At 28.9% G+C, this 21,618-nt stretch overlaps 1 protein-coding gene and 1 long non-coding RNA gene across 2 annotated transcripts; both read left to right on the top strand.

The window, feature by feature from the left end:
- Positions 1-1,224: 1,224 nt before the first annotated feature.
- Positions 1,225-2,904, top strand: LOC123220557 (NAC transcription factor 47). Its single transcript, XM_044642811.1, has 3 exons — positions 1,225-1,534; positions 1,666-1,991; positions 2,063-2,904. Exons 1-3 carry the CDS (start codon positions 1,360-1,362, stop codon positions 2,612-2,614), a joined length of 1,053 nt encoding a protein of 350 aa, XP_044498746.1. The 5' UTR covers positions 1,225-1,359; the 3' UTR covers positions 2,615-2,904.
- A 7,875-nt stretch (positions 2,905-10,779) lies between these two features.
- Positions 10,780-11,425, top strand: LOC123220026. Its single transcript, XR_006502971.1, has 3 exons — positions 10,780-10,900; positions 11,015-11,234; positions 11,315-11,425. It is a non-coding gene; the product is annotated as an uncharacterized LOC123220026 (long non-coding RNA).
- The last annotated feature ends 10,193 nt before the right edge of the window (positions 11,426-21,618 follow it).

The following is a 21,618-nucleotide window of genomic DNA, read 5'->3' as shown; positions in this document are numbered from 1 at the left end:
CTAAGAAAAAGATATTTGGGTCCCTTAAAAATGCAAAAAAAAATGAATTTAAATTTTTTATAATATTTTAAGATTAAATATTTTATTTATCTGATATAATAATTATAAAATAGATTATTATATTTAAAATTTTATTTATTTCGAGTGTGATTTTTCTGTTTGAAAAAGGTATTTGGGTTGTAATTTGCATTGAAATTCAATATTTATAAGTTAGTTTTTCTTCAACCAAAACCCAATTATGATGATAATATTATTACTTAAAAATGAATTAGGTAATCAAAATTAATAAGGGCTATGAATTAGTAGATGGACCACCATGAATTATAGTGGTCATCATTGATCATATGGTCAACAACACACAAACTCTTTGAATCTGCATTTCACATCTCAATCAATCAATCAATCAATATTTTAATATTTTTATCTTACAACAAATTAATAATTATTACATCAGAGATTACGTAATAAATCATTTGATTGATTTTGGATTCAATCCCAAATTTATAATAATCTTAATAAAAATTATATAATATATAAAAATAAAAAAAATAGTTTTGATATGGGTTAAGTAGAATCAATGAACCCAAAAGGATAATTTGAATAACAATAAAGATATTATTATGTATAAAAAATATAATTTTAAATTAAGTGTTTGGAGTTAAGGTTTTACGTTTCCCTTCTTGAAGAGATTGATTGGTTTAAGTAACATTTTTTGTTATTAGAAAATATTATTTTATACTTTTTGTTTATTTTCCAAAATTTGACCCACAAAAGTACTCACAAATTGGGGGGGAAAAAAACACCCTTGAGCCAAAATCATTATCTAAAGTTATTCCATCACTATATTCATCTTCATCTTTGAGTTCCAGCTCGGCTCATTGCTGTAAAAGGGCCCATCTCTGCAATAGAAAATTGATGAAGTAGTCAAGAGGAACACACATTCACGGCAAGATGAGGGGGACTGGCATAATAAGGGGTTTGAGTTGGGCAGAATAAGGACAAAAATCTTGGAGGATACGTGTCAAGTTGTGATCTGCAGAATGTGATGTCAGAAAATGAAACCTCATTCTTGGATGAGCCGCCATCTTTCTATTTCTAAAGCGCCAATAACATCACAGAAGCTGGCATTTGTGGGGTCTCATTATGCAACCGATTTCTTCTTTCTTCTTTGGCCTAATCCTTTTTTCTTTTCACTACATGACAAAATCCCACATCCTTATAACCCCCTTCCATCCGCCTATCGCAAAAATTTCAATTCTTCGCTCTCTTTCTCTTTCAATTGCCTCTTTGTTTAATTGTTTTTGCACTGCTTTCTTTGTACTTGTTACTCTTATAGCTAGTCAATAGTTTGTTTTTAACATGGTTTACATAAAAAACCACCCACAATCAACCTTGCCACCAGGGTTTAGGTTCCACCCAACTGATGAAGAGCTCATTCTTCATTACCTTAAGAAGAAGGTGGCTTCTATTCCTTTCCCTGTTTCCATCATCGCTGATGTTGATATATATAAGTTTGATCCTTGGGATTTACCAGGTTTTCTATTTTTCTCTTCTTGTTCTTTCACCTTTCTAATAGTATTATGTTAAATGAACTTTATTTTGACTTCTTGTTTGTGTGCAAGTTGTGTGACTGGTTGTTGCTTGTTGTGTTTTGTTTTTGTTCAGCTAAAGCCGCCTTTGGAGAGAAAGAGTGGTATTTTTTCAGTCCTCGAGATCGAAAATACCCGAATGGAGCTAGGCCGAACAGGGCGGCGGCATCCGGGTATTGGAAGGCGACAGGCACCGACAAGATCATTCTGACCTCGTCAGTGGCACCAGGAGGAGGAGGAGCTCAGGAAAACATTGGTGTGAAGAAGGCTCTTGTGTTTTACAAGGGAAGGCCTCCAAAGGGTGTCAAGACTAATTGGATCATGCATGAATATCGCCTTGCGGATAGCCCCAATGGCTTGAATAACAACAAACCAATGAAATCTAGAGACAGTTCCATGAGGGTGAGCACCATAATTGTACTATGCAAATGAAAAAACAAAGATGATTGACTAGTATTGTTTCTTTGTTACAGTTAGATGATTGGGTTCTTTGCCGGATCTATCGAAAGTCCCACGTCTCTTCGCCAACATCAAATTCAGCAGCAAGTGATGATCTTGAAGAAGAATTTTTGCAAGAACCGATCCTTAAAAGCCCCCCAAACCACAACACCTTGAGGTCTCAGAAGTCTTCTTCATTCTCCAACTTACTAGACGCCATGGATTACTCAATGCTGAGTAATTTTCTCTCTGAGACTCAAACAGGAATCGAATCCAATCCTCTGTTCACTTCTGGGATTCTCGAGCAGCCGGTTTTCAACAACGGAATCAACAGCGGCGGCAACACCAATGGCTACATCATTCAAAAGCTGCCTCCACTGAACTCTTCACCCCCCAACCTGGAGAACAAGCTGAAGCGCGCTCATTCAAACATGGATGATAATTTGTTGCACCCATCAAAGAAGTTCATCAATTCTTGCAGTTTCACTAATACAACTGATCAAACTGATCCTCAGAACAACTTCCTACTCCAGACATTCTTCAATCAGCAATTAATTTTGAGCCCACATCTTCAGTTTCAAGGATAAGTGAAAGAACCTAAAAAGTGAGACCCAAAAAAAAGGAAAAAAATCATCTAAAAGGAAAGAATATTAAAATCACCCAATGCTGAGCTAGCCAAGGCCTGGGTGAAGAAGTGTACACATTTATATGTGACTTTTCTTCTTCTTCTTTTTTTTTTTTTTTTTTTTTCAATTTTTGTGTTGGAAAATGACAAAGTTGGATTAGAAACATTGAACTTCTTGTACCAGAAGAAGATATCATTATAAAGTCAAAAAGTTGGTTTTAAAAAAAATGCACCAAGGGAGTTGATAAACAATCATATGGTATTATTTTGTAAACAAATATATCATGGTTGAAATTGGGAGATGAAATTCACACTCTGGACTTACTATGTGGCTTCAAATCAAATCATTTTCCTTCCTTTACCATGATTACATATTCAAAACCTAAATCACTTCAGCATTTACTAATTTCTCTTATCATGTCAAGACAAGAGCTTAATTCTATCATTGTGTCATGTTGAAACTCAACTCAAAGCCATTACACAAGTCAACTTGGATAAGTTATGTAAAGTCGATGGTTGCCGACCAGACTTTGGCCTTTGTTCTCATTCTCATCCAATGGTTTTCGAGCACGCAGTGTTCATGCCTCTCAATATAAAATAATTTTCGTCTTTTGTTAATTAGATTTTACTGAAAAAATTTCTTGTCTGTGTCCATATAGGAGTGCTGTTCTTATCCTTCCCTGTTGGTGATTATGTTGGAAAATTTACTGATGCTAGAAAACATTAATTATAATTTTGATTTAGTAAAATAGGATAATTAAATAGTTTAATGATAATTTATATATATGAACTTAAGTTATCAATAAAAATAAATTTAATACACTTAACGGTTATAATATTCTAAATAGACAACACAAATGTGAGTTTTACGGTTTATTAAACTCTTAATAAGGGTTTAATAATCTCTTATATATTGATTAGATTTTCACTTTGAAATCAATATAATCTAATTTTACCCACTAAAAATTATCATTCAAGAAGATTTTAAAGAGTGGAAGACAGTCATTCTAATTATGTAAGTAATTTCGACAACTTTACGGATTCAAATTCCCAAATTACATATTTTAGATATTCTTAAAATACTAAAAAATTTAATTTAATATTTTATACTTTGTAGTAGATCCTATAATATTAAGATTGAATCAATTTCATTTAGTTCATGTAAAATAAATCTTTGGTATTATTGATTATCAGTTCCTGTGTTCACACTATAATCTCTTAGATCATTGAGTGAGTCATGGTACATGCTGTAAGGATTGAAAATGATAATGGGAATATTCTTTTTTTAGTTTGTTTTCAAGTTTTCATTAGTTGGGACGATCATGTCATTAGAAGATAAGAATATATTACAAAAACTGGCACAATTGACTGCTTCACAGATAGCAAGATTAAGCAAGATAACACAGCACATTGAGCTAGCCTAGCTAGATAATATAAGTTAATATGCAAAATATACTCCATTTTTTAGAAATATACATATGTAACAGCACAGATCATGCAGACTAATCAATCAGATGGAACCCCGCATAAAACAGAACACAAATAAAAACTACTTTAACTGGTCAAAAGTCCAAGTTATGGTCATTTTTGAATCACTTGTCCTCTTTAGAGTCGCTAAAACTTGAAGCAGTAACAAAGGATAGAGACGAAGAAGAGGAACAATAATTAAAGAGTAAGTTGGGCAAGGTAGCTTATTGCTTTGGGCTTTTGGATGAAGATGATGCATGCAAAGTAACAAAGATGCATTGAACTGCTTAACATTTATGGTATACAGAAAAGGAGATACCCTTTGGAAAGTTGAAGATGATACCAGAAATAAAGAACCCAAATTTCAAAAAATGAATAATTGATAAGGGAATCAATAATATTCATGTATACGTGCATGATTTTTATGCAAGGAATAATAGCAAGGGCTAGACTGAACTGGCAGATCACATTCATATAATCCAAGGCATATTCTTCGAAAACTTTTAATTATTGTTATGCAAAAGATCTTATTCATTAATAAAAGCAAGCATTGATATATGCTGGAAACCAAAGAAAGCAATGGAAAAAATGTCAGATTGATCATGGGTCAAAGTATGTAAAATTTGATTTGACTCTCTATTTGGATTTTACTTCAATTGTAATAGCAACACCTTTCTTGTTGTAGACGCAAAGAAAGATACATGATTAGCTTGTTCAACACCTATGTTACAGTTGATATTTAGTTTGTATTTTATCCATTAAAATTGATTCAACTTATCACGAACGGATAGTTTAAATCCCAAAAGAGAAAGATTTTAAACAAGAAAATAAAAATATATTTCGATAATATTTTAAAATTAAACTTTTGAGTTAATTATGCTAATCAATCCTTTTACTAGAAGAAAAAGAAACTGATTGTCCTTACCTTATCCTTTATTATAAAATAAAGTTTAATACTTACTACAAGAGGAAATCTCTTCATGTGTGGTCAAAATTTGTTGGAAAACCACTATCTTTTGATGAAATTTATATATTATGAAATTAAGAAAATTAGATAAATTTTATCTTTAGATATATTAGTTAGAGTAAAATTAGCTCTCCCTTTTCAGTGGGCGGTTTTTTTTTAAAAGAAAAACCAAGGGCCTGATAAACATTAAAATGACATTTGAATTTCCCACTAAAATGTAGAGTTCGGTGTATGGCGTGCATGAACCTGATCCTGCCTTTAAGTCTTCTAGTGAGTGGACTTTCGGAGCCTGCAGTTGGTGCAACATGCTTTAGAAAAAAAATAAGATAAAGACTGACCAGACTTATTTCATTTATCTTTTATCTGTTTTTGAAAGCTACAACTTTATTGATTTAATTTGTAGATACTAGATATGTATCAACGCATGCAAGCAATAATTAATCGATAAAATTATGTGAATAAATAATGTATACGATTTTATACATAAATAATGATATATCATCATATAATTAAATGTTATTTTATCAGTAATTTAAAATTAATCAATCACATAATGATATATTATTATTTATGTACAAAATTGTATATATATATATTTTTGCTAAGCAAGTAATGCATTTAGCATTACTCTAGGGGTAATGTTGTGTACACAACTTCTATGTATAATTTGATACTCAAATAATAACGTGTCATCATGTGACTGAATAATTAAAAATTAAAAATAAAATAATACATAATCATATAATGATATATTGTTATTTGTATACAAAGGTTTGCACAAAAGTTATGTACATTGTTTTATTACTACTAATAATTAATTTAGTCCATTAACCTTCGAGGGATAGCGTTAATGATAAAAAAGTGAAATACCAAACATAAAAGTATGAGTTCAAGTTTCTCTCGATGATATTTTAAGATTAAATTATTAACTTATTTGAGATTTTACTCAATAAAATTTGTTCGTTACTTCAAAATTTCGATAAGGATGAATTAGAGTATAGAGTCTACCTTAGTTTTACAAGAAAAATTAATTAAAGCAGTATTCGGTGCCAACAATGTGAAAGATTGGTTTGTATTGTCTGATAACATCATAGTTTTAGTTTAAATCATAGTATCCATGATTTTGAAAGGCCAGATTCGGCTTCATCTTCAACCTTGCCTGCCCTAACCATTGGAGATCAAACTTCAAAGGTTAATCTTTGATTTTATTTTATATTAGGTTGAACTTGAAGTGATAAATGATATTAAAATGGGAGGGTGGTTTACAGAGGTAATCAGAGGAAAACCCAAATAACAATCTACAGAAAATTTGTCTTGTAACGAGAAACTAATGTAGGACTTGGGTGTATGAATTCACTTTTTTATTAAATGATGTGAAATAACATTAATGTTAAAAATGACTTGACAAATAATATAGTACATTTAGGGAATGACGGGTTATCGGTAAATGAATATTATCTTAATAATTTATTTTTTATTATTTATATTATCTTATTTAGTTTGTTAATAATAAAATATTATAATAATATTTTATTACCAATAGTGATATAACATATAATATAAGTAATAATCTGATTATTACTTTTATTTTAGAATTAAAAAATTATTAAAGGTATCTTAATTTTATTATAATTATATTTTTTTATTAATTTTTTAAGGATAAAAATAATCTCATTTCAATTATTATAACAGGTAATATAAAAAATATTTTAGAATAATTATAGTCAAAGATATTTAAATAAAATAATTTATTACCTCTAATTAAATATAATAATTATTTATATCTATCAAATTTTATCAAATATAATAATTATTTATACATCTTATAAGTAATTTATTTGTAAGGTAATTTTTTAATTTTGATAAAATATTTCATAACCTTTATTTGTGAAAAAAGATACTAGGTAATTTCATTCAATTTTGTGGCTATTAAGCTTTCAAGTACACAGTTTTGTTATTTTATTGATTTATTATGTCAATAAAGAAGTTAAATTTCTTTCCATTTTTTTCTATATATTTTTAGTATAATTAATGTTTAACTTCAAATTAAAAGAGTGAATTGAATTTGAGATGCCCGAAAGAGAAAGCGTAATATAATTGTGAAAGTCAGGAAGCTACTTTATATACTGGAATTTGGCACTGGACCATCATGTTTACTAAGAAATAGAGACATTATTATAATTAGGGGTATGTACCATTAATTGGTTTTAAAAAATTTCATATCAAACTGGAAAGAAAAAAAGAAGAATTGGCAAAATTTGATTAGACTCCCCCTTTGATTGCTGCCTAGTGGACTCTGGGCATCTCCAGTGAAAAAACAAATGAAGAGCAAGTTTATGAATAAAAGTGCAATAGAACAACAGTACTTGATGAATAAGAAATTGTTGGGGAATGAAACTTCAGGGCACTTGTACATCCTGGATAAGATACCTAGAAGTCAGAAAAAAATCACTTATCCTGGTCTGGAATAGGTTTCATAAGGAGATTGGCATTAGGAATTTCCCAGTCTGTTATCTCATCGCCCTGCAGCCATTGAGACATACATTTTACCACATTTACCATCCACACCAATCCTGCATCAGATTTCAAGTGCCCTTGAGGCTAGAAAGGAACATAGATTAGATTATAAGTTGAACTCAAAATTTTAACTCAGTGCCATCTCATGGAAACGAAAATGGCACATATCTTTAATCCATAAAAAAGAAACCATCTAATTATATGTCTACTGCCTATATCATATATAAACCAAGTCTCATTCTTAAAATTCACGATCCGCATGTCGACAATCGTAGATTTACTTCATTTGATTTTGGGGTTCATTGAGACAATGCTAATCTCTCTGAGGACAATATTGCATTGAATTAGTGAGTCCTCTACAGCTTGAACTTTGGCAGTTTTTGGGACATAAGAGAGGAGATTTGGTAGGGGTCTTCCATAGACTATCTCGATTGGAGTGACTTGAGTTGATAAATGTACACTCGTATTGTAACAGTATTCTGCCCAAGAAATCTACTTGGACCATTCTTTTTGCCTTTCGCTCGACAAAATAACAGAGGTACATTTCTATCGTGCAATTAACTACTACTTCAATTTGTCTGAATGTTTGAGGGTGGTAGACAAAGCTGAAGTTGAAATGAGTCCCTTGTAACTGGAGTAACTCAGACCAAAATGTACTTGTAAAAGGAGGGTTTTGGTCACAGACAATGGATTAAAACGTAACATGTAATTTGAAAATATGTTCAAAGAACACTTGAGCGATTGCTGTGGCAGTGTAAGGATGAGACAGGTGGGCAAAGTGAGTATACTTCGATAGACAATCCACTACCAACAGAAAAACAGTTTTTCCTTTTGAAGCCGGTAACTCGTATATGAAATCATAGAAACGTTTGCCCATACTTGTGTGGGGATGGAAAGGGGTTGCAAAAGTCCTATCAGGCCTTTGTGATAAGCAATTGTGGTCTCAACAACACCACTAGCTAAAGAGGGACCTATCGTGGGAAGACATGAAGGAGGAGCTTTCACACAAGTCTGGGACTTCTTTAAATCATAATGCTTTTGTAGACCTCTGCAAACTCAAGCAGACTAGCACAATGTATGAATACTAGGTGCAATTTGATAGATTGCTAACAAAGACAGGAACATTAATAGGTGATCAAGAGGTGGGATGCTTCATCAGCGGACAGTGATAAAATAAGACCTAATGTGGGATTAATAGACCTTAATTCTAAGATTTGATTTCTCAAATCAAAACCCTAAAATTGAAATTGAATATTTAAAATTCCATAACCTATTATTTGTCATACTATATTTTATAGAAAACTTGAATGAACCATAATTTTGAATCTGTAAAACTCATGAAAATCACCCGAAAATTGCTTGGATGTAGTGATTGGTCTTCCTCGCCTGAAACATCTCTAAATAATGACTTTCAATAAGTAAATTTATTATATTAGAGTTTCAGAGAAAGGGTCTAACCAAAATATAGGAGATTATTGAAATTCTCTATCAAAGATTCAATAGCTCTAAAGCTCAAATTAAACTATTTATCCAAATAATAATTTATTAAGTGTATTAAGTTTATCACTATTTTTTTTATAAATTGTTATTAAATTATTAATTATCTACTTTTATTAAGCCAACATTATAATTAATATTAACCCATTTTAAGAAAATTTTTAATCTGTATTTCATGTTTCTTGGTTCAGGCGAAAGATTTTTTTATCTTCTTAAAAACATATAAATAATGTTGACACAACAGAAAGCTGACTCAAATGTTCTTCCAACTTCAAAATATTGTGCTTGACAATTGTGATTTTCTTGAATCTTTAGATCATCTTCCCATTACTTCATTGAGATCTAGACTCCGATACAAGCATATAATAACATAGTTAAAGCACTCAACATCCATGAACATCTATTGCACTGAACTTTCTACCATGGAAACTTCTCTGCAGACGGCAAGTACAAATGCTACCCTATATAATGCATATGAGCTTGATTTGCTATAAATTTTAGTCAGATTGTTGTAGAGAAACCTGAAACAAAATGGAAAATTCCTTCACTAGATTAAGAGAGAAATAGTCAGTTGGCTGCTGAATACACTCAAAAGTTGCCACTTGTGAATTCTGAGACAAGTAAATTTTCTTACAAGATGACATTCTGACTAATATCCACTACTTGTTCCGATTCTACCTCTATCATCTTGAACTCCTAAAATCTTGCAACATTAGCCATCCCTATATAATAACAATCATCAAACACTTTCCACATCATCCAGGCTGCAAACATAGTCTCCAGAATTAACGTATACCCACAACAATGGATCACAACCATTCACATACTCATCATGATACTTTTTATCAACCTGATGCTCATGCAGCAAGAGGTCATTGGCACGACTCCGATAAAGATGATCACAGCCACGGCGGTAAAACTTATAGGATCTTCTGCAAGACTGACCCTAATTTTTCACTCGCTGTTAAGTATAATAACGTTCTGGTTCTTACACCATCTGACGCAAGAGAAGATGAGCAGGTAACATTTTTTTATCCTACATAATTGTTTGATGGGAAATTTTGGATTCAATTGTCATGCTCGTATAAATTGTATTAACTACGGATTCGAACCAATTTACACAAAAAAAAAAAATTTATTCAATATGGGTAGGAGAAATGCGTTATTTTGAAAAATTAAAAAAGAAAAATCGTAACAAAGTTAGGATGATATAGATGAACCCTTCCTCTTGTGCCGAATAATCTTATCATATCTTAAGAAACTGAAGTTACATCTCTATTCCATTTTTATTCAAGAGTTCTTCTGTGCCCTTTTAAGACCCACGAATAATTAATAAAACGATAACAAATTTTATAATAATAAAATTATATGTCATCATAAAACTAGTATCATTCAGATCAAGGTCAAAGTTATTACTATATCAATAAGTTATATGTACATATTTTTAAGTACATAAATAAGTATACATATGATATATTACTATATAATTGAATATCATTTTATCTTTAATTCAAAATTATCAAATTACTTGATTATACACATTAAGTATATACCTATTTGAGCACACAAAGTAGGTATACATAATTTTATTATTATCCTAAAGATTGCCCTAATCCAGCTTGCATGCAATCCATAAATGTAATTAACAATGGCTCTGTTTTGGTGTTTTTTTTATAGCATTGGTACAAAGATGACAGGTTCGGCCGTAACAGGAAAGATGAAGAAGGCTTCCCAGGCTTTTCTCTCATTAACAAAGCTACCAATCTCGCCATGAAGCACGCCAAGGGAGACCGGCAACATGTGAGAATTTCACGAAAGTTTTTTTTTTTTTTTTTCTCAATCATTGATCCCCCCATGTCACCTTCAATTTTCATTCTTATATATTTTACGAGAAAATGAAAAAATGGTGCGCAGGTGCAGCTGGTGCCTTATAATCCAGATACCTATGACGAATCTGTGCTGTGGTCGATGAGCAAGGATTTCGGAGAAGGCTACAGAACAATCAGAATGGTCAATAACATTCGCCTGAACGTTGATGCTCTTAACGGCGACAAAGGTATTCAGGACGGCACCAACATTGTGCTCTGGCAATGGAACCATGGAAACAACCAGCTGTGGAAGATCCAAAGATACTGTAAGTTCTTCAACAAATAAATTTGAACATCTAAATATAAATAATTCTCTGCATTTAATTAATTTCTTCCTAATGTGCAGGATAAACTTTGTTGTGTGATGGCTGAATTTTCAGTGATGGAGTTGTACTGTTGCTTCTCTATATTCAACATTTTCTTTGTTGTTTTGATAAAAGCTCATGGATATAAAGCAATTATAGCTCACACATTTCTTTTGGATTAATGCATACTTACCATGTCCTCTAAGAATAAAACTATCATAACAAACAAATTTTACAAATTTATCTGTACAAACTGATATGACAATTTATGATTAGGTAATATAATTGTTTATTTTTTTCTCACTTTAATTAAAATCACATATCAAATGTTATTGTATTAAGTTATATGAATAAGATTATATATGCAATATTACGTATCTTTCAATATATGATTATTTGATTCATCCACTAATCCTCTTTGGGGTTGTTTGGTTTGTTGAAATAAAAAATTACCTTGGTAATTTATCTTTTATTATTAACATTATTTTGTTTGGTTTATCAGTAACAAAATATTTCGATAATATTTTATTATCAATAGTGTTGTGATAGGTAATATAGGAAGTAATATGATTATTATCTCTACCTTCAGTGTTAAAAAATTACTAATATTATCATAATTTTGTTATAATTATATTTTTACTCATACATTTTTTAGGACAATAAGTAACGGAAGAATATTTTAAAATAATTATACCCAAGAATATTTAAGTAAAATAATATTTTTATTACCTTCAATCAAATACTATAATTATTTATACCTACTAAATTTTACCCAATTTTATCAAACACAATAATGATTTATGCCCCATAGTCTTTTAGTAATATTTTTTAAAGCAATATTTTATTTTTTAGTAATAAAAGATTATACAAATCAAATACACCCTTAATACATGCTTTGTGTTAATAATTAGAATAATTATCGATAATTATCTACTAATTCTTGATTGAATTATCAAAATGCTGAACATTAAAAATAAATTATGAGATTGGGTCTAAACCACAATGATGAATATTAAGCCAATTAGCATGTAACAAAAGTATTCACTTGAATATTCAATTAAATGTATATTTCGAATTGAAAAATATTGGAAAAATAAATTATTCATATTTTTATAGTATGGTAAATTTTAAATTTATTTTCATATCATAAAATAAACTCCCCATTTAAAATTTACTCTTTAAACAAAATATTTAGACTAATTTTAGTTGTCCTTATGAGATTAATACTAAGTTAATAAATCACTAGCCAATCACATTACAATTCTAAATTTCATTTTTTAAACTTCTTCTAAAAATTGATAAATTTGGGTGCGTTAGGATTTAGTCATGTTGAGGAATTAATTATTAAAACAGGTGTAAAATGACATCAAATCTGTCTTGTAATTAGAGTTGTTAATGACTTTAATTACTTAATTTTCTAAATCCATCCAAGTTTTTAATATTTGTCAAATTTTTCTTTTAGTTTGATTGCAACAACCAATCAGAACCAACTTCCTATATTTTTCAATTCACCCCCCATCACTATTTTTCACCTACTTTTTCACAATAATTAATCCTAAAATATAAATATATCTTTTCAATTTCATACAACTATTCAATACATCATCTATTTTTCTTTTCCCAAAAAAAAAAACATTAATAATAATAAAAGGGAAATTGTTAATTCTCTATACTTGCACATTTACTTATTTTAATTAATATTTAATTGCATGTTAAAAAATTAGGTAGGGTAATGTAAAAAAATTAAATGGGTTTGACACCTCCATAAATTAGGTAGGCTAATTACATGTTAATTATCTATGCATATCTATTTTGAATATATAAATGGGTATATACTTATATGTGTCATCATGTGATTACATGTTATTTTATCTTTAATTTAAAATCATCTAATAACGTAATAACACATATAAATATCTTCTAATTTGTATAATAAAAGTAAGTACGTATAGTTTTATTATCTAAAAATACAATAAAACTATGTGCACAAATACTATGCATAATTTTTGTATATAAACAATGACATGATATCATGTGATTAAATATTTTTTTATCTCTAATTTAAAACTATCATATTATATAATAATATATTATTATTTATGTATATAATACTACTCTCGTAAATATCACTTGATAATATTATTCAATATAATAAAATCTCGGTATTAATTTGATTTGACTTGATTATAGAAGGTTTTGCCTTAGCCCTTAATTGCTTTTTGACATATATTTCTAATTTCAATAAAACTATGCGTACACCCACTTAGTGTGTGTATATATATATATATATATATATATATATATATATATATATATATATATATATTTAATGTGTGTTATTATATGATTGAGTGATTTTGAATTAAAAATAAAGTAATACTTAATCACATGATGACACACATAAATGTGTATCTATTTGTATATTCAAAGTGGATACGCATGATATTTCTCTTATAATTTTCATAGCCTAAAAATTAATAAGTTGAATTAAGGTCAATAATGTAACAAATTTCAATCCAAAGACAATATTGTCACATGTATATAGTACTATTTTGAGAGACATTCATCACATTATATTCGTATTTTTAAACTTTATTATATAATATCACATCAAATTAGATAAATGAATTAATTTTGCGTAGGAAATTTGGATGCTAAGACTAAATCTATAAAGAGTAGTGTTTGACACGAACAAAATTGTAGGCTGTAGCCTAACGGGCCTAATTTGGCAGCAGTCCAATTAAACCAGATGGTACAGGGCCTGCTCCAACCTATGGTAATATTAATTTTATTTTTATTTTTTATATTTAGATGTAATTAATTGCATTAAACTGTCGTTATTTTCAGTTAATTTTTAATTAAAGCCTGACTCTGAGGCATGCATTCTTTTAGGTTTCTCACAAGGCCCTTAATGTTTGGGGGGATAACTTTTTTTCCCAGAAGTTTAAAAAACTAATGCTAAGACCCAATTCTTAGCTTGCCTATAGCCAATTGTATTTTGTGAGTTAAATAAATACTATAATATTCATAAAAATTATTTATAATATTTCCAACTATCAGTTCGAGTTGTTGCTCTTAAACAAAAAATATTTATAATATTTCCAAATAAATACTACAAGTTGTTGCTCTTAAAATCGAAAAACAATAAATTTTTAACCTTCGCATAATTTTTTTCGTCAACATTGACGATAAAAGTTTCCTCTTTTTTTCTATTTATTTTTATTTTTGTTATGTTTTTATATCTTTTCCTTCATGTCTTTACCATCAATCTCAATCTCTCTCCCATCACTACTCCACCCTTCCTCCTCTACTGTTTATTGTCAATCTAAATCCCAATAGAAATTAAATTGAGACTGGAAAAAAAAATTTCTTGATCCCAATTTGAATTTCTTTCAACCTCAATCTTAATGAGATTGAAAGAAATTTCTCAATCCTTACTGGAATTTCTTTCAATCTAAATCTCCCCCTCCAAACCACAAACTTCTCTCTCACTTTCCTTTCAAATTTTCTCAGCAGCCAAACTTCTCTCCCAATCAAAGTCATTCATTAGTTCAAGTTAAAATGATTCATTCATCTTTTGACAAAAAGAAGCTAATTTATCTTTGTCAAATTTATCTAACTTCTCATTAGTGGAGCTTATTTCATTACAAGACAATAAGTTAGATACTAATATTTCAAGTTTAATCATGTAAGAAAATTATAAGTTTTCTAAATCTGATTAGAAAATATATAATATTAATTGCTACGGGTGGATGTTTGGAGTTTTAATAGTTAACGTATACTAATTTGAGACTATAATAAATTTTGGGTGAGAATAAATCCTTTGGCCTTAATTTTAAAGTTAAAATTTTAAATTAATTCATTTGCTTTTACTTTTAACATGTAGCATCTTAATAACCGTATTTATCACTTTTGTAAGTTAATTTTATTGCAAATTTAATTAGTTTAATATTTTGCCTTTACTAACCACAATTTGTGGCCATGTCAATGAAGACAAAGGCACATGTGTCACATTGGCCAATTGGGTGTTGCTTGCCTTTACTAACTACAATTTGTGGCCATGCCAATGAGGACAAAGGCATATGTGTCACATTGGCCAATTGGGTGTTGCTTTCTTCTGCTGCTAAGTCTTCAGTTTTATGGATAGAGTAGTTATCCCCCCTTTTTTTATTACCCAAAATTTTGTATGATAGATATGTATACCACCAAACCCTAAAAGAAAAGTCAATTTAATTGACTTACAATAAATCAAAACCGCTTCAATTAGCGATTAAATAATGAGATTTGAAAGAGATTAATTAATTAGATTATCCTGATGAAGGAGACATGGGTTTATTAATTACCTTCCACTATTTTGTAGAAAACTAAACGCACCCAAATGTTTATGAAAAGCAACAATTCATCCAATGAGTTGTCAAATATAAGAAAAATTATATTTTTGGATATCAAATACAACCATAGATGTGGCAATGGACCTGTGTGGCTCACCAAACCCACATGTCGAGCCATACCCAAGGCCTATCACTTGGTAGGCTTTTGTGTTGGACTGGTTTGACAAAACTCAAGACTCGAGACTTGACTTAGTGACTTTTGATCGTGCCCTCATAAATCTTTAATGGGTTGGCCAAAGGCCTTTTATAGGCCAACCCAAAAAAATATTTTTTTAATTTTTTAATTATGGTCGATCCATTCAAAAAAATTAATAAAAAAATTAGTTCAATAATATCAAGTCATGTTAGATCAGTATGAAGATCTTATCTCACAATTAGTTAAACTCGTAGGTCTAGCATGATTCGCTTTTTTCCATGTAAAACTAAGGCAAAATGTGTTAAAATGTTTAAGTTATAGGTCAATTCCATTTATTTGACACCTCCATATACATGTTTTTATTTTAATTAATACATTAGTATCCATCAACTTTGTGGGTGTATTCGGTACTTGCTCAAATCACGATGATGACACTGTAATTTATCACGGAAATTTCTTAATTGGTGCTTGCGTTGTGTCGCAACGGCAGCCAACCGTCTCAAATCATGAAACAGTAATGGCTTTGCCTCGGCAAAAAGTTTAGAATTGCTGCTGCTGCTGATGTGTTGTTTTGAATATTTTTATTTGGGGGAGGGATTAGGAGTTACGATTTGTCAATGAAGACCAAAGATTTTATTTTATTATTCCAAGATTGGCAATGACGTGATACTCCAAGTTGTATGTTTAACCTATGACTTACATGCCATATGAATCATGGGCTAAGCATGTGATGGTGATACTAATTCAATCTTGCGGCTCTTACATAGAGGAAGATTCTGTTCACTCTACTACCAACCCCACCATGTTTTTCGACATTTTACTATTGGAGGAAAATTACAATGCTACTTGGAATTATCCAGTGATAGTAATTCGAATGGTCAAATCAAATCAAATCCTTGGGCTATGCCTCCGCAAATTTAGAGATGATTGTTCAAAAAAGACAGAAACAAGGGGCGAGAATATGGATAATTAAAATATATGTAATCAGAGATAATGATAGATATATTTTTAATTCATCTCCTTTTAAATCTCTCCTCTCCCGGGTTGTCCATTTTCCTATATATCTTTTGAATCTTTATATATTAAAATATTTTTACAAGTTTTGAATTAATAGAAATATATCAAACATTTTATTATTTTTCTAATAAGAATGAGGAAAAGAAAGGAAAAAAAAAATTTCCTTATAGGGAAAAGATGATAATTCATTGTTATTCTTATATCATGAACAAAAGGGGATGGGTAAATGTTTCCCTTCTAAGGATGAAAATTAGAATATTTGATCCCTCTATCCCTATTTGCCATTGTTGTCCTCCCTATAATTATCAATTAGATTGGAAGAAAGCGAAATCAGGGGATATGATTAGGGTTAAAAATTTATCTATCTTTAAAAAATTATAATAACTTACAATGTCTACTCTTGAATTTTCAATTAACTATTTTGCAAAACCATTGAAGTGAACTTAATTGATTAGGAAGAAACACATTAAATTCATAACAAAGTCTTTTTTCTATGTTGCTCGAGACACACAATACAAGTCTAATTGAAATTTCAAATAAATTTATTTATATGAAACATTTAAAAATGAATGTAGCATTTTTTTTTTTATATTAATCAGACGATTAAAATTGACCAATAATATTACCAACTACAATTGACTTTATGATATTAATTTCACCCATAAATTATATATTAATATAACAAAAGCCGATACTTATAATTTCCATGTTTAAAAATAAAGTTTTATCGTAGATGCCAAGAGAGAGAACAAATTGAAGAGATGGCGTTTGTCGTCACCAATGGAGTTTATTTGCACTTTCCCCCTTGACATATCATGTAATAACAATTCCCCTAATCAGTTTCTAATTTATGAATTTACCCTTAAAGTTTTCATTTTATCAATGTAACAAAACTATACGTATATATTTTTGGTATATAAATTATATATCATCATATGATTAGATAATTTTAAATTAAAAATAAAATAATATTTAATCATATGATAATATATTATTTTTACAATGTAATAAAAGCTTGTCCAAGTAATTTATTTTTTATTTGTGTCTCTGTCATCTTACTAAAATATATTGACTGCATGAGCATTCACCACCTAAACTTTAATGCAAGCAAAAATTCTCTACCTTTAAGTTTGAAAAACTCTGATTTTACTTCTTCCCATCAATTTTGTTGGTGTAAAACGTTGAGTTTAACTATAAATTATTAGGGTATCCTTTAAGTGAAATTACAAAATTACCCTTAATACAATTATTAATTAAATTCACAAAAATACCTTAAACTAATTTTAAATTATTTTATTATTTTTCTTTATTATAATTTTATTTCCTTTTTCATTTCTTCTCCTCCTTTCAATTAAAATTACGTGGCACTTCAATAGGTCCCCTATTTTATTTTTTTAATTTTCTCATTGTAAAACCCATATTAATCTCCTCTCTTACTCTGGGCAATTTGTTTTATTTATTTCCATATTTTTTACGTGTAGCTCACAGTTTGTTGATTTTATGAAGTTGAGATGGAAGAAGGCAAGGAGGACGATGATGAAGGGGAATAGGAAGTGTTAGGGTGACTATGAAAATTTAGCATACAACACTAACACGTGGAATGATGAAAAAACATTAGAAAAATTAAAAGATTTATACGATTTTAGTGTTTAATGTTAAAAAATTTTAATCATTTTTTGCGTCGTCTTATCTTTTCACACAACATTTTACACTAATAAAAATAATAAATAAGTAAGAAATTAGACTTCTCAAAATTGAAGGATAAAAAATTATCGTTTCATTAAAGTTTAGATGGGAAATAATGAGTTAGCCAAATATAATTTAATCAAATTTATTAGAACTCAAACTTAATTTAAATAAGCATGCTTAAAAGTTTACTATTTTTAAGTTCAAGTTTAAGCTTTAGATATATTCAACTCATTAAATTTGCGAACATAAGAAATTTGATACATGTACGATATTGTTTTGATGAATATATATTAAAATAATATTGTTTTAATAATGAGTTAAATTTAAAGTTTATAACGAGCTCAAACTTAAGCTTGATTATTTTGAAACAAGTCAACCTTAAACTCTTTTGAAACAAACATGAGTTTGGTTTTATACAAATCAAATTGAGTTTGAGTTTAGCTTGACTCGAATCCAGCTCATATCACTAATAGAAGGGGTTAAATTGTTATTGTTATACAAAAGGGGAACATGGGTAATTACTGATACGTCAGGGGCAACACAGAAATTAACTCAATCCAAAGCCACCCTTCTTTGCTTTGCAGTTTCGTTTCAGCCGAAAGTCAACAGTTTTAAGTTGACAGAGTTGGCCCAATACTTTCTCATTTCTGGTCCACACGCTATTCCCTCTCTTTGCTCCGTCTTTTATAATTATTATTTTATTTCCTGCATTTCATTCCGTATCAGGTTAGCGTATTATTTTTTTATTAACAAAAATTAATTTAAAAAACTATCGGATTTGCCTACCTAAATTTGATTACAAATGGAGCTTCTTTTCTTTCTTATTTATTTTAATCACATACGTCTTGCCTCAAGGGGATCCTTGATCATTCTTCTCCCCATTATATTAAATTTTATTATTTTATTTTAATCGTAATCATCTAGTTTAGTTATTCATAATAATATTATGCATACAAATTTTGAACAAGATTCGTTTAAATTTACGTGAAATAATTGAAGAATTTAGAAAATTTGTACTTATAACTCTCAAAATTAAAGTTCAATTCAAATTAATTTAGATTTAAAAATTTAATATTTTTGAGTTTAATTAGCCGATCTTGATTTTTAAAAGTGTTTAATTTATAAAATTTAGTTAAAAAATTTGATAAAAATCAATTAAAACAATATTATTTTAATTTATACATATTAAAATTATATTATTTTAATATTAAGTCAAATTCAAAGTTCAATTTGAATTTAAATTCATGCTTAATTTCTCTCAAATAATTTTGAAACAAATTTGATAAACTCAAATTCAGGGTTAATTTTATAGAAATGAATTTGCCCTTAAATTTGGTTTGATTTGATTCGTGCCCTGTTTAAATCCATCATAAACTTTACTGAATTTAAAAGTAAAAATCATTACGAGGACAAATTAATTTTCAATTAGTTTCCAGATCTAATGACGTAAGCTTAATCAAATCATTGATGTGAGGTTTATCAAGCTGTCAAGTAAGATACAACCTAGCATCATTACACTCAGATGTCACCACGTGGGGGCTGCCCCCACCATTCAATTAAAGACTAAATTATCTTAACAATCACCTAATCATGAGATTAATTAATTAATTAATTATTTTATTTATTTTTTACTCTAAGCGAAGAAATTGTTTACAAATTCTATGCTAAGACAAAGAGAGTAAAGATTTGATGCGGATTTCCAAGTGTCAGCGCCGGAATTTTGAACAGTTTTCCCAACTAACGCCGCGTTTGGCTTTTGTCATTAAATTGGAAACATGTTTTATTTTCAGTGGAAATTATGTCATGTAATGATGGATTAATCTAAATTAATTAATAATCAATTGAATTAATTTTCCCGAAACCGCGTACATTTTTTCTACGTCTAAATAATTATTGTGGATAGGAAGATGGTATTCAAGGTGTTTTCATTAATTTCTTTGTATTCATTTGACTGAGCACCCATCGGAATAGGAAATTTAAAAACAAAAACTCGTGTAAAAATAGTAATTTTCATTTTTAATGTTTAAAATTATATCTTTAGATTGTGTTTGATTTACATCAAAGAAATATTATTTTGATAATTTATTTTTTTATTTATAAATAATAAAAATTATTAAGATAATGTTGTTTTTATTATAATTATATTATTATTTATTAATTTTTTAAAATAAAAATAAATTTATTTTTAATTAAAATAATAAGTAATATAAAAAATATTTTAGTATAACAAGTATAAAAAATAACTTTATTTTTAATTAGTATAACAAGTACCATAAAATATATTTTATATTTATTATACCCAATAATATTTAAGTAAAATAATATCTTAGTATTTTTTTATTACCTCTAACAAAATATAGTAATTATTTATACTTATCAAAATTTATTAAATATAATAATTATTTATATCTAATAATTTTTTAATTAATTTTTTAATTTTTGTAATAAAACATTATCGAATTAATCACTCTTTTAATTGTTTTTTTTTTTTATGTCTTGTATTAGACGAACAAAGGATGAAGAGGTGAGTAAGAAAGTTTCAAAAATAAATAAAAATGAAAGTCTAGATTTAGAGGCTAAAACTAGTAAGAGAGATAGCTGGCATCTCATCACATAATTCCAAAATCTTTTGACTTTTGTGTAGCGATAAATTCTCTCCATTAGAAATGGGTGGGTGTGTGCTTTATGCATTTTGATAGAATCCCTTTAATTTATTCCAAATTCGATATGTTTAATGAGTCAGTAAGTCAGTCAGTCAGCCATACGTATAAATTCTAAGTAGTCTACCTTTTTCCATACGTTAATACATACAACTTGTGAAGAAAAACACATACCAAACCAATCCCCAATTGACCGAATTCATTGTTGCTTAATTAATGTATCTTATCTTTTCATAAAGTTCAATTTTAAAATTCATCAACTTCATTCACCTTTTAAAATTAGGTGGATAAAGTCATATAATATATAGGAAAAAAATAAATGAGGAGTAAAATTAGATATTGTTATATCGAAAGAGAAAAAGTAGGTCTACAATGCCCTTCACTCAAAGCGATAAGTGATGGGACAGATAAAAGTTGAATACATTAATTTTCATCTCCATTCCTAAAGGAGA

The sequence above is a fragment of the Mangifera indica genome, chromosome 7, assembly GCF_011075055.1.
Source record: "Mangifera indica cultivar Alphonso chromosome 7, CATAS_Mindica_2.1, whole genome shotgun sequence".
Classification (NCBI taxonomy): Eukaryota; Viridiplantae; Streptophyta; class Magnoliopsida; order Sapindales; family Anacardiaceae; genus Mangifera; species Mangifera indica.
Note: the sequence above shows the minus strand (reverse complement) of the source record. Positions and strands in the feature narration are given on the sequence as shown.

Coding starts and splice junctions, on each gene's coding strand:
- LOC123220557 (XM_044642811.1), top strand. CDS start 1,360: ATGGTTTACATAAAAAACCACCCACAATCAACCTTGCCACCAGGGTTT. Junction 1,535..1,665: donor TGATCCTTGGGATTTACCAG/GTTTTCTATTTT, acceptor GTTTTTGTTCAG/CTAAAGCCGCCTTTGGAGAG. Junction 1,992..2,062: donor CTAGAGACAGTTCCATGAGG/GTGAGCACCATA, acceptor TCTTTGTTACAG/TTAGATGATTGGGTTCTTTG.